Below are 13,384 nucleotides of genomic sequence, written 5' to 3' on the forward strand. Positions count from 1 at the left end.
GCCGCTCCGCAGCATGTGGGATCTTCCCGGACCGGGGCACGAACCCATGTCCCCTGCATCGTCAGGCGGACTCTCAACCACTGCGCCACCAGGGAAGCCCCAGAAGAGTTTTTAAGACCATATTTTACAAACTTTTAAATGCATTAGGGAAACTAACAAAAGAATCTTTCAAAAATATCTTTATAAAAGCCTATCTTTTTATACATAAATTCAGATTTTTATATATTAGACTTTCTTAAAATACTACTTATTTTTTGTACAGACTATAATTATTCATTAAAAAATATTCACTTAAGGTACCAGGCAAGATAGTCCTGGATCCAGATATAATTATTTCCATTTTGCATATGAGGAAAAGGGGATTGGAGGGCTTAAGCACCTTCCCCAGGGTCACACAGCTTTAAGGGTACATGTAGGGTTCAGACCCATGTAGACCAAAGCCTGTAATCTCAACCACTCATACTGCCTCCCCATGCAGTATGAGCTATTCCAAACAACATAAAATGCAATCATCCAAGTAATTACCTTTTCAGAATCTACAAAGTGTGTAGCAATTCCTGCTGCATACACATCTCTTCCTTTCAGCCTGAATCCTGTTAATGCAAGGAAGCACCCAAGTTTTCCTTGAAGTCGTGGCAAGAAATAACCTCCACCCACATCAGGGAATAGTCCTGTAATTAAAAACAAAAAGAGACAATGATTCAAATGAAAAAGATAAATTCAGCTCTCTTTACTCGAGATCAAAGAGCCATTTTTCTCTGCAGTCTGAATCTATAGTAAAAATATTATTACTATACCACAGTACTACAACGTACTATACAATGCAATCAATGTCACGAAAGACTTGCTATAAATTGTGCTAACTTAATTGGGGTACTTTTCAAATTTTTCATGTTCCATTTCTATAGAAGTCAATAAAGGATATGACAGCACAATGTTCTGGATATAACTACTTGATAAATATTACTTAAATTTCTTATCTCTACTACTACTTTTTAAGAGTCTCCAATATAGGTAAAGACTGAAAAAATATTTTCTTTCCAAATGATAAGCACAGGAAAAAATATATGTAATCTAAGGCTATTATGTGATAAATTATTATTACCATTTAATCAATATCCAAACAGTCAATTATCTAATATTCAAGATACTTAAAGTGATGTGATAACCATTAGTCCTACTAAATGAACAAGTTTATACCTAATTAAATCACTTGCACTTAACTCTTTTCTTAACCATGAGTATTTTTAAAATTCCCTTATTCTCTCTACTGGCAACAACTAAAAATAGCATATATGCAAATACTTGCCAGTACACTACTTTTTGGTGTTTAAGAGCTCCTTAAACAATTGTGACCCTCTAGGTTTATAATCCACCTATCTATTTGAAAATTGCTTCAATTAATTCAGATAAAAATACAAGCATTCAAATTCTTCCCAATTCTACTTGTCAAAAAGTTCCTAGGGCTTCCCTGGTGGCAGAGTGGTTAACAATCCACCTGTCAATGCAGGGCACACGGGTTCGAGCCCTGGCCCAGGAAGATCCCACATGCCGCAGAGCAACTAAGCCCATGTGCCATAACTACTGAGCCTGTGCTCTAGAGCCCGCGTGCCACAACTACTGAAGCCCGTGTGCCTAGAGCCCGTGCTCCGCAACAACAGAAGCCACCACAATGGGAAGCCTGCGCACTGCAATGAAGAGTAGCCCCTGCTCGCCACAACTAGAGAAAGCCGCGCACAGCAATGAAGAACCAAAGCAGCCAAAAATAAATAAATTAAATAAATAAATTTATTTTAAAAAAAAAAGTTCCTAGACTTGAAAGAAACAGTGGCATGCTACTGTAAACAGAAATATCTTTAGCATCTCAAACAAGACAGGTCAAAAGTTGAATTCATAACCACTGTCCCCCGCAATCACCCCCCTTCCAGTATCACTCACCCCAATAAAGGATACAGCCACCCCAACTCAAACCTTCTCCTGACCACCCCTTAACCCTCCATCAATGACTATGTTCTCTTGCTTCCTCCTCTAAACAGTTCTCTACACAACAGAGTGAACTTTTTTTTTTTTTTTTTTTGGTACGCGGGCCTCTCACTGCTGCGGCCTCTCCCCCTGCAGAGCACAGGCTCCGGACGCACAGGCCCAGCGGCCATGGCTCACGGGCCCAGCCGCTCCGTGGCACGCGGGATCCTCCCAGACCGGGGCACGAACCCACGCCCCCTGCATCGTCAGGCGGACTCTCAACCACTGCGCCACCAGGGAAGCCCCCAGAGTGAACTTTTTAATAACACAAACCTTTTTTCTATGCTCTTGTCTGATTGAATTATTTTTTTCAAATTATTTTAATAACACAAATCTTGATAAGAGTCTTGCATTCTACTGCTTAAAACTCTTCCATGACTGTCTATTTTTCTTAGATTAAAACTAACACCTTGGACTTCCCTGGTGGCGCAGCGGTTAAGAATCCACCTGCCAGTGCAGGGGACACGGGTTCGAGCCCTGGTCCGGGAAAATCCCACATGCCGCGGAGCAACTAAGCCCGTGCGCCACAACTACGGAGCCTGCGCTCTAGAGCCCGCGAATCACAACTACTGAGCCCGCGTGCCACAACTACTGAAGCCCACGCGCCTAAAGCCCGTGCTCTGCAACGAGAAGCCACCCAATGAGAAGCCCGCGAACCGCAACGAAGAGTAGCCCCCGCTCGCCGCAACTAGAGAAAGCCCGCGCGCAGCAACAAAGACCTAAGGCAGCCAAAAATAAAAATAAATAAATTTTAAAAAAACAAAAAAACAAAAAAACTAACACCTTTATCAGTCTTCAAGGCCCCTGACCACTTTTTCAATTACATCTCTTACTACTCACTCACTATACTCCAGCCACTCTGGTCATCTTTCTGTTCCTCAATATTCATTCCTACTTGCCGCTGAACTCCAGGAGCACTCTGCCCAAGTAAAAACACTTCTGTCTATTCAAGGGCACCACATTCTCCCTCTTCGCCCTCTGCCTCAATGGCTGCTTCTTTCCAGTTCCCCTTACTGGCTCCACCTCCCTTGCTGGACCTGTGCCCACTGCTGTGCGTAGGCCTCATCTGAGGCTCTCCGATACCCCACACATGCATTTCCTTAGCTCTTATAGCTTTAGATAATATCTATATGCAGATCAGTCCCTGTTAGGGACGGAATTGTGTCCCAAATGGTGTCCCAAAATTCTTAAGCTGAAGTCCTAACCCCACAATGTGACAATTTGGAGAAAAGGGCCTCTAAAGAGGTAATTAAGGTTAAGTGAGGTTATAAGAGTGGGGGCTTTATCTAATAGGACTGCTGTCCTTGTAAGAGGAAGAAACACTGAGGGCACACACAGAGGAAAGGCCATGTGAGGACAGAGAGAAGGCAGCTGTCTACAAGCCAAGGACAGGGGCCTTGGGTGAAACCAAACCTGCCAACACCGTGATGTTGGACTTCCAGCCTCCAGGACTGGGAGAAATAAATGTTGTTTAAGCTACCCAGTCTTGGTATTTTGTTATGGCAGCCCTAGCAGACCAATACAGTCCCAAATCTGTCTATCTAGTTATGCCTTTTTCCCTTGAATACAAACTCTCAAATCTGCATTCTAGATTTAACCACATAGATAATAAGCATCCCATATATAACGTGGTAAAAACACAACTCCTGATTCTCACCCCTCCAACCATACTGTTCCTTCCCTAATTGGCCTCATCCATCTAGTAGCACTAAACACCTTGCAGTTATTCCTGATTCGTTATATCAGCAAGCAAGTTAACTCCAAAACATTTTCTAAATCTATCCACTCTATTCCAACTCTATAGCTCCATATTACTCCAAGCTTAAAATTATCTCTCTCTAGACCTGTGCTATCCAATAGAATTTTCTATGATGATGAAAATGTTCTATAATTTATGCTGCCACTAACCAGATATGGCTATTAAACACTTTGCAACTGAGGAACTGAATTTATTTAAATTTAATTTATATTAAATAGCCATCTGTGGTTAGTGGCTACAGTATCAGACAGCAGAGCTCTAGATTAATGTAATGACCTCCTAACAAGCCTCTCTACTCTTGCACCTCCTACAATCCATTATCCTTAAAGCAGCCAGAATGATGGTATTAAAATGTAAACCAGACCATGCCCCTCCCTGCTTTAAACTCTCCCACAGTTTCCCATAATGTTTAGGTTTAAATCCAAACTCTTCACCAGAGGTCCCTGTGTACCTCTTGAAGAGCACAGTATAACACTCCTGCCCTTGATTCAGACAGGTGTGGGGAAGGCAGGGACCAACAGGCTCTCTCGAGCTCCTTCATGGCCTTTGATCCTGGTGTTAGCAATTGTGCCTGTCACTTGTTTGTGCTCTTTGCCGCCACTGGTGTGTTTGAATAAAGTTTGAAATGTTGTAACATTATCTATAAAGATAAATAAAACAAAACAAAAAAAACAAAATGAGAAAAACTGACCCAGAACTGACATAAACATAAGAATTAGCAAACAAGGACATCAACACAGTTATAATAAACATATACCATATGTTCAAAAAGTTAAATAAAAGCAAATAAGAGGGGTTTCCCTGGTGGCGCAGTGGTTAAGAATCCGCCTGCCAATGCAGGGGACACGGGTTTGAGCCCTGACCTGGGAAGATCCACATGCTGCGGAGCAACTAAGCCCGTGAGCCACAACTACTGAGCCTGCACTCCAGAGCCCACAAGCCACAAATTCTGAGCCCACGTGCCACAACTACTGAAGCCCGTGCGCCTATAGCCTGTGCTCCACAAGAGAAGCCACTGCAATGAGAAGCCCATGCACTGCAATGAAGAGTAGCCTCCACTCTCTGCAACTAGAGAAAGCCGACACACAGCAACAAAGACCCAAACACAGCCAAAAATAAATCAATAAAATAAATAAATTTTAAAAACGAAAAAACAAATAATATATATTTTTTAAAAACCCAAATGATACTACTATAGATGAAAACTAAGATGAATGTATAAGCTAAAAAATACCTGAATGGGATTAATGGCAGTTTTGACTTTGCAAAAGAAAGGATTAGTGAACTTGAAAACACATGAATAGCAAATATCTAAAATAGAAAAAAGCAAAAAAAATCAACAATACATGAGTGAGCTTAACAAAAGTTTAAATGGAGTTCCTGAAAAGGAAATGGGGGGGGACAGAAAAATATTTGAAGAAATAATGTCAAAATTTCCAAATCTGACAAAAACTATAAACCTAACTAGCCCATAAACACAATCATAAGAAACAGGAAGAAAGCTACAAAAAGGTACGTCATAATCAAGGGATCAAGGCATACCAAAACAAGTGATCAGCAGAAAATCTTAAGAGCAGCCAGAGAAAGTAAAAAAGAAAAAAAAAAAAAAAAAACCACTTATTCACAGAGGAACAAAGATAAGGATAAGAGCAGATTTCTCATGGAAAACGACATAAATGAGAAGATGGTGTAGCAAAATCTTTAAAGTACTGACATTTAAACATCAGAATAGAATTCTATACCTGGGTCTCATATCAACGACCTCAGGTTTCACCTTAGGAGACTAGAGAAAGGAGAAAGAACTTCAAGTAAGTAGAAGGAAGTAATAAATATCAGAGCAGAAATCAATAAAACAGAAAACCAAAAAACTTCTTTTGAGATCAATAAAATTAATAAACCTCTAATTAGAGTGATCAGGAAAAAAAAAAGAGAAGACAAATTACTAATATCAAGAATGAGAGAGGGACTTCCCTGGCAGTCCAGTGGTTAAAACTCCACGCTCCCAATGCAGGGGGCACGGGTTTGATCCCTGGTCAGGGAACTAACATCCCAAATGCTACATGGCATGGCCAAAAAAAAAAGGATGAGAAAGCCAGGTATTACTATAGATTCTACAGATACTAAAAAGATAATAAGGAAATGAACTTTATGTTAATAAATGGACAAACTCCTTAAAGGACCCAAATTACTAAAGTTTGTACAAAAAAGAAATAGATAACTTGAATAGCCTACATCTATTAAAGATCTTGAATTTGTAGTTAAAAACCTCTCCACAAAGAAAACTCTAGGCCTAGATGGCTTCACTGGTGAATTCTACCAAACACATGAAAAAAAAGAAAAAAGAAAAAAAAGAATCAATTCTACCTGAACTTTTCCAGAAATGAACCCAGCATTACCCTGATACCAAAATGAAGCAAAATGAAGCAAGCAAAATGATACCAAAGTTATGTTACCAGAAAACTACAGATGAATATCCCTCATGAACATAGATGCAAAAATTCCAAATAAAATATTTGTGTATCAAACCCAACAACATATAAAAAGTAGGACACATCATACTAGAGTGAGATTTATCCCAGCAAAGCAGGGTTAGTTTAATGTTAAAAAACCAATCAAAGTAATCCACCCTTAACAAACTAAAAAAGAAAAACCAATGATCATCTCAACACATGCTGAAAAAAATTACAAAATCCAAAGTCCATTCCTAATAAAACCCCTTAGAAATCTAGGAACAGAAGGAAAGTTCCTCATCCTGATAAGGGGCATCTATGAAAAATTTATACCTAATATCATACTTAATTGGTGAAGGACTGAATGCTTTCCCCCTAAGATCCCGAACAAGGCAAGAAGGCCCACTCTCAACATATCTGTTCAACATTGTATTGGAGGTTGTACCCAGTGGAATAAGGCAAGTAAAAATAAAAAGTATCCAGATGGGAAAGAAAAAAGTAAAATGTACTTTATTTGTAAACAACATAATTATCTATTTAGAAAATCCAGTTCAATCTACAAAATATCTACTAGAACTAATAAGTGAGTTTATCAAGTTTGCAGGAAAGTACAAAATCCAATTATATTTCTATATATTGATAACTAACATCAGAACTAGATTTTTAAAATATCATTTATAATATCATTGAATAATATGAAATACTTAAGGAAAAATCTGACAAAGATGTATAAGAAACTGAAAACTACAAAACATGGCTTAGGGAAATTAAAGAAGACCTAAACAAATGGAAAGATATACCTTGCTCACAGGTCTGAAGACTCAACATTGTTAAGATGTCAATTCTCCCTAAATTGATAGATCCTAGACAATTCAAATAAAAATTCTAACAGGCTTTTTTGTTGAAACTTACAAAATCACTCTAAAATTCACATAGAAATACAAAGGATCTATAGAGCCAAAACAACTTGAAAGAAAAAAAAAGAACAAAATTAGATAATCATTACTTGATCAAGACTTACTATAAAGCAACAGTAATCAAGACAGTGTGGTGTTGGCACCAAGATCAGCACATACAAAGGTGCAAAGGCAATCAGTGGAGAAATAGTAACTTTTTCCAAAAAATGATGTGGGAATGATTTTATCTCCCTATGCAAAATAATAAACTTTGATCTATACCTTTGATCCATACCTCTCACCACATACAAAAGTTAACTCAAAATGGAGCATAGAGGGTTTCCCTGGTGGCGCAGTGGTTGGGAGTCCGCCTGCCGATGCAGGGGACACGGGTTTGTGCCCCGGTCCGGGAGGATCCCACGTGCCGCGGAGCGGCTGGGCCCGTGAGCCATGGCCGCTGAGCCTGTGCATCCGGAGCCTGTGCTCCGCAATGGGAGAGGCCACAAAAGTGAGAGGCCCGCGTACCACAAAAAAAAAAAAAAAAAATGGAGCATAGCTCTGAATGCAAGATATTTCCTCTAATAATCTTTCATCTAAAATTAAATACATGTACAGCAGAAATTAACACAACACTGTAAATCAACTATACTTCAATAAGAATAAATAAAATCGACTACAGTGCACTAGTGTCTCCAGTTTAAATATGCTTGCCTTTGTGTTTTCAGATATAAGTATGAGCTAATATAAACTTTTAGGTATCTTCCTATTACAATTTCTTTTTAAAAGTTCTTTCATACAAGATTCCATCAATTCCTTCAATAACTGTAATCTGAAATGTATCAAAAGATGATAATTCTAATAGTAATTATGAAAAATTTGGTGTGTTTTTTTTTTTTTTTACCTATTGCTGTTTCTGGCATTGCAAAAAGAGACTTTTCAGTAGCCACTCGGAATTGCCCATGAACTGAGAGACCAACTCCCTAGGGAAAAGGCAAAAAATTGTTTTAAAAATACTGCGGGGGTTAAAAAAAAACAAACCTCACATTCACAAACATTATAAACCAAGTAAATTATATCATATACAAAGATATACATAATATATATTATATATAATTCTTCATAAAGAATTTCTTTAAAGGAATTTCAGGAGATAGACGGGAGGGAAACCCTAAACCACACACTTTCAGAAGAACTTTCTGGGTGAAAAGTACATGGGTATCCCTGATATCTGGAACAGATTTGTTTTAGCTAAAATGTTTTTGATTAGTATCCTGTCTTATGCTTCATGTCCTCTTCCCCAATTCCCTCTTATTTCAAACTAGATGCAGCATTATAGAATACTGACTCTTCCCAGGACCACTGAGTATTCTTAGATGAACCAATCATCAAAAAAGCATAACCAAGCTATTCTAGCAAATTTCAGTCACCTTAAATAGAATACTAACACATTTTATTTATTCACATAGTTCATCAAATAAAATTAGCAACATCATTTTTCTCAGATACAACACTTAGTAACTATTTAACTCTTAAAAATCCATTAGTAAACACAAGTTTTACAAAATAAAAAGATTTGGCTGAAAGTCTATTTCTGACTTGCTGCATGTCACTGAAAATGACAAACTTAACAGTCATCTCTGAATCAACAGATATATTTGAATAAAATAAGAGGTATACATGTGATTACAAAGTATCCAAGTTTGTCAGTGCTCACATTGTGACATACATTTCCTATGTTATGTTTTTCACATTATTCAGAACTTCTATTAGATTGTTTAGTTCCACTCATTCTTATTCCTTTTTAACTAGTGTAGTCTATCTTTAACATCACAGAGTTAAACAAGTTAAAACACGTAAAATATTTGGAACAATGTCAGTCACTTAATAAGAGTAAGTAAGTGTAAGCTAAATAGAAAAGGCCTTATCTATCTCTATTTGATTCTTCTAATTTTTCATTACAATTTCCTCAAGCCTTTCAAGTGTTTTCATGTTCAGTTCAACCATTTAAAAGTTGTTGAAACTTTTAAACCTTAAGAAAATACTCAAAAACACATGCAATTTCTTATAAATTTTATGTACTGTATGCTAAGCTTAAATTTTAAAAGACCATATAAATAAGCATGGAAATGAATAAAATTCTTCAGGCACTAGCTACATCCTTTGGAGTTAACATTTATAAGTTAAATCTACAATGTTTGATACTCTTTGTACAAGCAAATATCATGTTATAAGTATTCTATTATGACAAAATCATTTGATAACATTAACCCAAATTAGACTATACACTTCAAGATGATAAAATCTTACAAATTTTAATAAAAGTAAAACATTACTAGTTTTATTAATAATTTCTTATTTTAAGAACACTTGCCTCACATTCTATTCTCTGCTTTAGTTTAACACAATGTAGCTGAAAGCTTATTAGTGTTCAGGAATGTCTTGCTAAGAACTTAGAGCACTGGCCTGAATTCGCAGTTTTCAGACTATGTTTTCAGTCCTAGGGCTCAGAAGAACTAGGTCCCGTCTGGGACCGCACAGCAGGTAGATCTCCAGGCCTTACCGACTGACCCTGCCTTAACCTTACTCCTCTAGTTATTACCCCCTGACTCTTCTAATTAACTCTGAATTCCACAAACAGCACATGACTATATCCCTCTTCATAAAACATATATAAAGTCTAACCACAACCCTAATCCTAGTCGGCCCTCTCCCTCCTCAAAGACACAGTTATTAATTTGGTATGTAACCCTTCAGATTCTTCCCTATGTATCTCTAATACATATTTGAACAGATGTGGATATTTATCTGAGATACACACATACTTCAAACTCTATTCCATGGCCTGCAAGGCTCTACATAATATGGCCCAGGAGCCTACCTCTCTGACTTCATCTCCCGCCACTCTTTCCATGCTCACTCCACTAGCCACAGGGCCTTCATGCCACTTCTCCCAAGTTCCAAGCCTTTACAATTTCAATTAATCATGTAATTTTAAAGTGAGGAGGACCTACTACAGTAGGCCACTGCCCATCCCATCATTGTCCCTTCTCTGCAGGAATCTGCTCTGCCCAGAGACTTTGCTCTCTCGCCAGCAGTGGCTGAACTGAAGAAGACATGACAGCCAAGTGAAAGCTGAAATTATATGGGGTGACGAAGAAAAACTGAGAAGCGGCATGTAGCCTGTACAACAGTGAACAAAGCAAACAGAAATAGCTGGAGAGAGAAAAACAGGCAAGTGCACTACTCAAACTTGCCTTAAGCCCACACTTGCAGTTCAATTTTCAGGAGGATAAGCTATGTTGCGTTTTTGTCTTTGGATTCCCATTTGTTCCCTGCACTTGTCTCTTAACTGCTCCCTTCTCTTTTCTGGATCTGTTTGGGTGAGTCCCTGTTCTTTTCAATTAAAAAAGTCTCTTCACCACATTTTCAGTTAGAACCAGACCCAGATTCTGTCATGATTCAGCATCACACAATAGCTGTCTCAGGCCTTTGGCCTCTAATAAATTCATCCCAATACTGCTGTGTGCTTTTTCCTAACACTGCTCTCCCTGATAGTCATTCCCACTATATCTTCTGGAATCCTCATTCCTTTGCAAAAGAACCACTAACAGCCCAAATTCTCTACAGAGGGCCCTCCCTACCTCCTAAATTCAAGAAAGAAAGAAATTTATAAGCCCTGTACTCTTTCATGTAGAAGCTATAGATCCCATATTCATTGATTCAGGTATTTTGTTTCAGCCATGGCTGATAAAATAATGAACAAAGTCAAAGACTTCAAAATTTTAGTAAGAAGTTATTAATGAAAAGCTTTCCAAGTAAGAGGTCATTGACACAAGTACCATTAGAAGCCAGTTTAAAATGCCTTTCAATTAAGATGAAATGAAGACCAGGAAAATTCAAGCCACCTGACTTGGAGATACTAAGGACATAAATACTGATCTATGTTGAAAGGGGTGTAGCACTCTCATGGCAGATTCATAGCTAATTTTTGTATCTTATATAAAAGAATCCATTATAGGTTGCTTATATTAAATCCCCCTTGAAATTTCCAAAATTTACCATTACATACTATTAACCATTAATCTTAGCAGATACTCCTTTGCTAGACTAAAAAACGCTTCAGTCTTCAAGTTTTATTATATTAACAACCGGTTATACAGATTCATTCCCCAAATGTAAAATTTATTCCAATTCCTAACTCTCCTCAAATACTCTCCCTGCAGCCTACCCAACCCAGTAGTCAAATTTCATTTATCACCTAATTAGATATCTCTGTAGCATTTGACAGAGTGGCTCATTCTCTACTTCAGGAAACACCTGACTTGGCTTTGAGACACACTCTCCTGGTTTTCCCTCTAACTCATTAGTTGTTCCTTCTCTTCTCCCTGACATCAAAATGTTGATCTGCCCCAATGATCAGATATCATCCCGCTACTCCACTTCACCTGTACTCTGTTCTTTCTATTCATTCCCCAGGTGATCTCTTCCAAGAGCCCCAAGATTTTAAGCACTGTAACATTAATGACAAATTATTTTCCCACCCCTGATTTCTCTAGAATTTTATATCTAGTTGTTTACTTAACATCTCCACCTAAACATCTAATATGTATCTCAATGTTCATGCATCAGAAGTAAACCTCTTGATTTCTCTTTGAACATGCTGCTCCCTCAGTCTTTTCCATCTCAGCAAATAGCACCACCATTCACCCAGCTGCTCAGGCCAAAAATTTCAGCATCATCCTTTCTTTCTGATCTTACAATCGAACCTATGAACCTGTGTTGATAGCACTAACTTCAAAATATATCTTGGATTGGGCCACTTCATCGCCACTGTTGCAACCCTAGGTGAAGTCACTATCATCTCTTGCCTGGGTTAGTCTCTCTTGCTTCTGTTTTGCCACAATCCATCCTCTGCACAGCAGCCAAGTAAACTTACTAAATGTAAATCAGTTCATGTCATCCTCCTGCCCAAAACTCTCCAGTGACTCCCCATCACATTAAAATATTACTGAAATTCCTCATCCTGGCTGATAAGGCCCTACATGATCTGGTCCCTTTCTATCTCCCTGATCTTAGGGTCTACCATTCTCCACTTTCCTCACTTTCACTCTTGTCAGCCACACTGGCTTTTTTTTTTTTTTCCTCTTAATTGACATAAAATATACAATCGAAAGTACACAAATAGTACAAACAGCTAGCACACAGGTCCAGTGAGTTATCCCAAAATGAACACATCCTTGTAACCAAAACCCAGATAAAAATTATCAGAAATTCTTTTATGCACCCTGTCAGCCACTACTCCCTCCCCATCCTTCAGGTAACTACTATCCTGACTTCTAACAAAATGAGATTAACTTTTTCAGGTTTTGATCTTGATATAAATAGAGCCATAGAGTATTATTTATTTGACTTCAGTCAATGTTATGTTTGCAAGATTTATTCATGTTGTGTGTAGCAATAATTTCTTTCATTGTACAGCATTCCTTTGTATGAATAAACTATTTTCATTCTACTGTGAATAGCTAGTTAGGTTTTTCAGTTTGGGGCTACTGCAAATAACGATTCAATGACCTTTCTTACACATGTCTTTTGGGGCATAAGTACATACATTTTGGTTGGGTTGTAAAACTGTTGGGTTAGAGTATTAATTCAATCAACTTTAAAAGACGAGATCAAACAATTTTCCAAAGCAGTAGTACCAATTTCTACTCCAGCAGCAATATGAGTTTATTCCATATCCTCACCAATGCTTGAAATTCTTTCACATTTTAGCCATTCTATACAGATGGCCAACAGGCACATGAAAATATGCTTAACATCACTAATTATTAGAGAAATGCAAATCAAAACTACCATGAGGTATCAGCTCACACCAGTCAGAATGGCCATCATGAAAAAGTCTACGAATAATAAATGCTGGAGAGGGTGTGGAGAAAACGGAACCCTTACACACTGTTGGTGGGAATGTAAATTGGTTCAAACACTACAGAGAACAGTATGGAGGTTCCTTAAAAAACTAAAAATAGGAGCTTCCCTGGTGGCGCAGTGGTTGAGAGTCCGCCTGCCGATGCAGGGGACGTGGGTTCGTGCCCCGGTCTGGGAGGATCCCACATTCCGCGGAGCAGCTGGGCCCGTGAGCCATGGCTGCTGGGCCTGCGTGTCCAGAGCCTGTGCTCCGCAATGGGAGAGGCCACAACAGTGAGAGGCCCGTGTACCGCAAAAAAAAAAAAAAAAACAACAACACTAAAAATAGAGTT

General features: G+C 38.3%; 1 protein-coding gene across 2 annotated transcripts in view; it reads right to left on the reverse strand.

The window, feature by feature from the left end:
* Positions 1 to 13,384, reverse strand: part of HIBCH (3-hydroxyisobutyryl-CoA hydrolase) — a 90,271-nt gene that overhangs the window by 29,578 nt on the left and 47,309 nt on the right. For both annotated transcript variants that reach the window (XM_028480128.2, XM_007104440.3), the window contains 2 exons: positions 8,029 to 8,107; positions 526 to 671 (listed from right to left, as the gene is read on the reverse strand). In XM_028480128.2, coding sequence (XP_028335929.1) covers positions 526 to 671; positions 8,029 to 8,107 — 225 coding nt within the window. The remainder of the gene's footprint in view (positions 1 to 525; positions 672 to 8,028; positions 8,108 to 13,384) is intronic.

The sequence above is a fragment of the Physeter macrocephalus genome, chromosome 2 (assembly GCF_002837175.3).
Source record: "Physeter macrocephalus isolate SW-GA chromosome 2, ASM283717v5, whole genome shotgun sequence".
NCBI lineage: Eukaryota > Metazoa > Chordata > Mammalia > Artiodactyla > Physeteridae > Physeter > Physeter macrocephalus.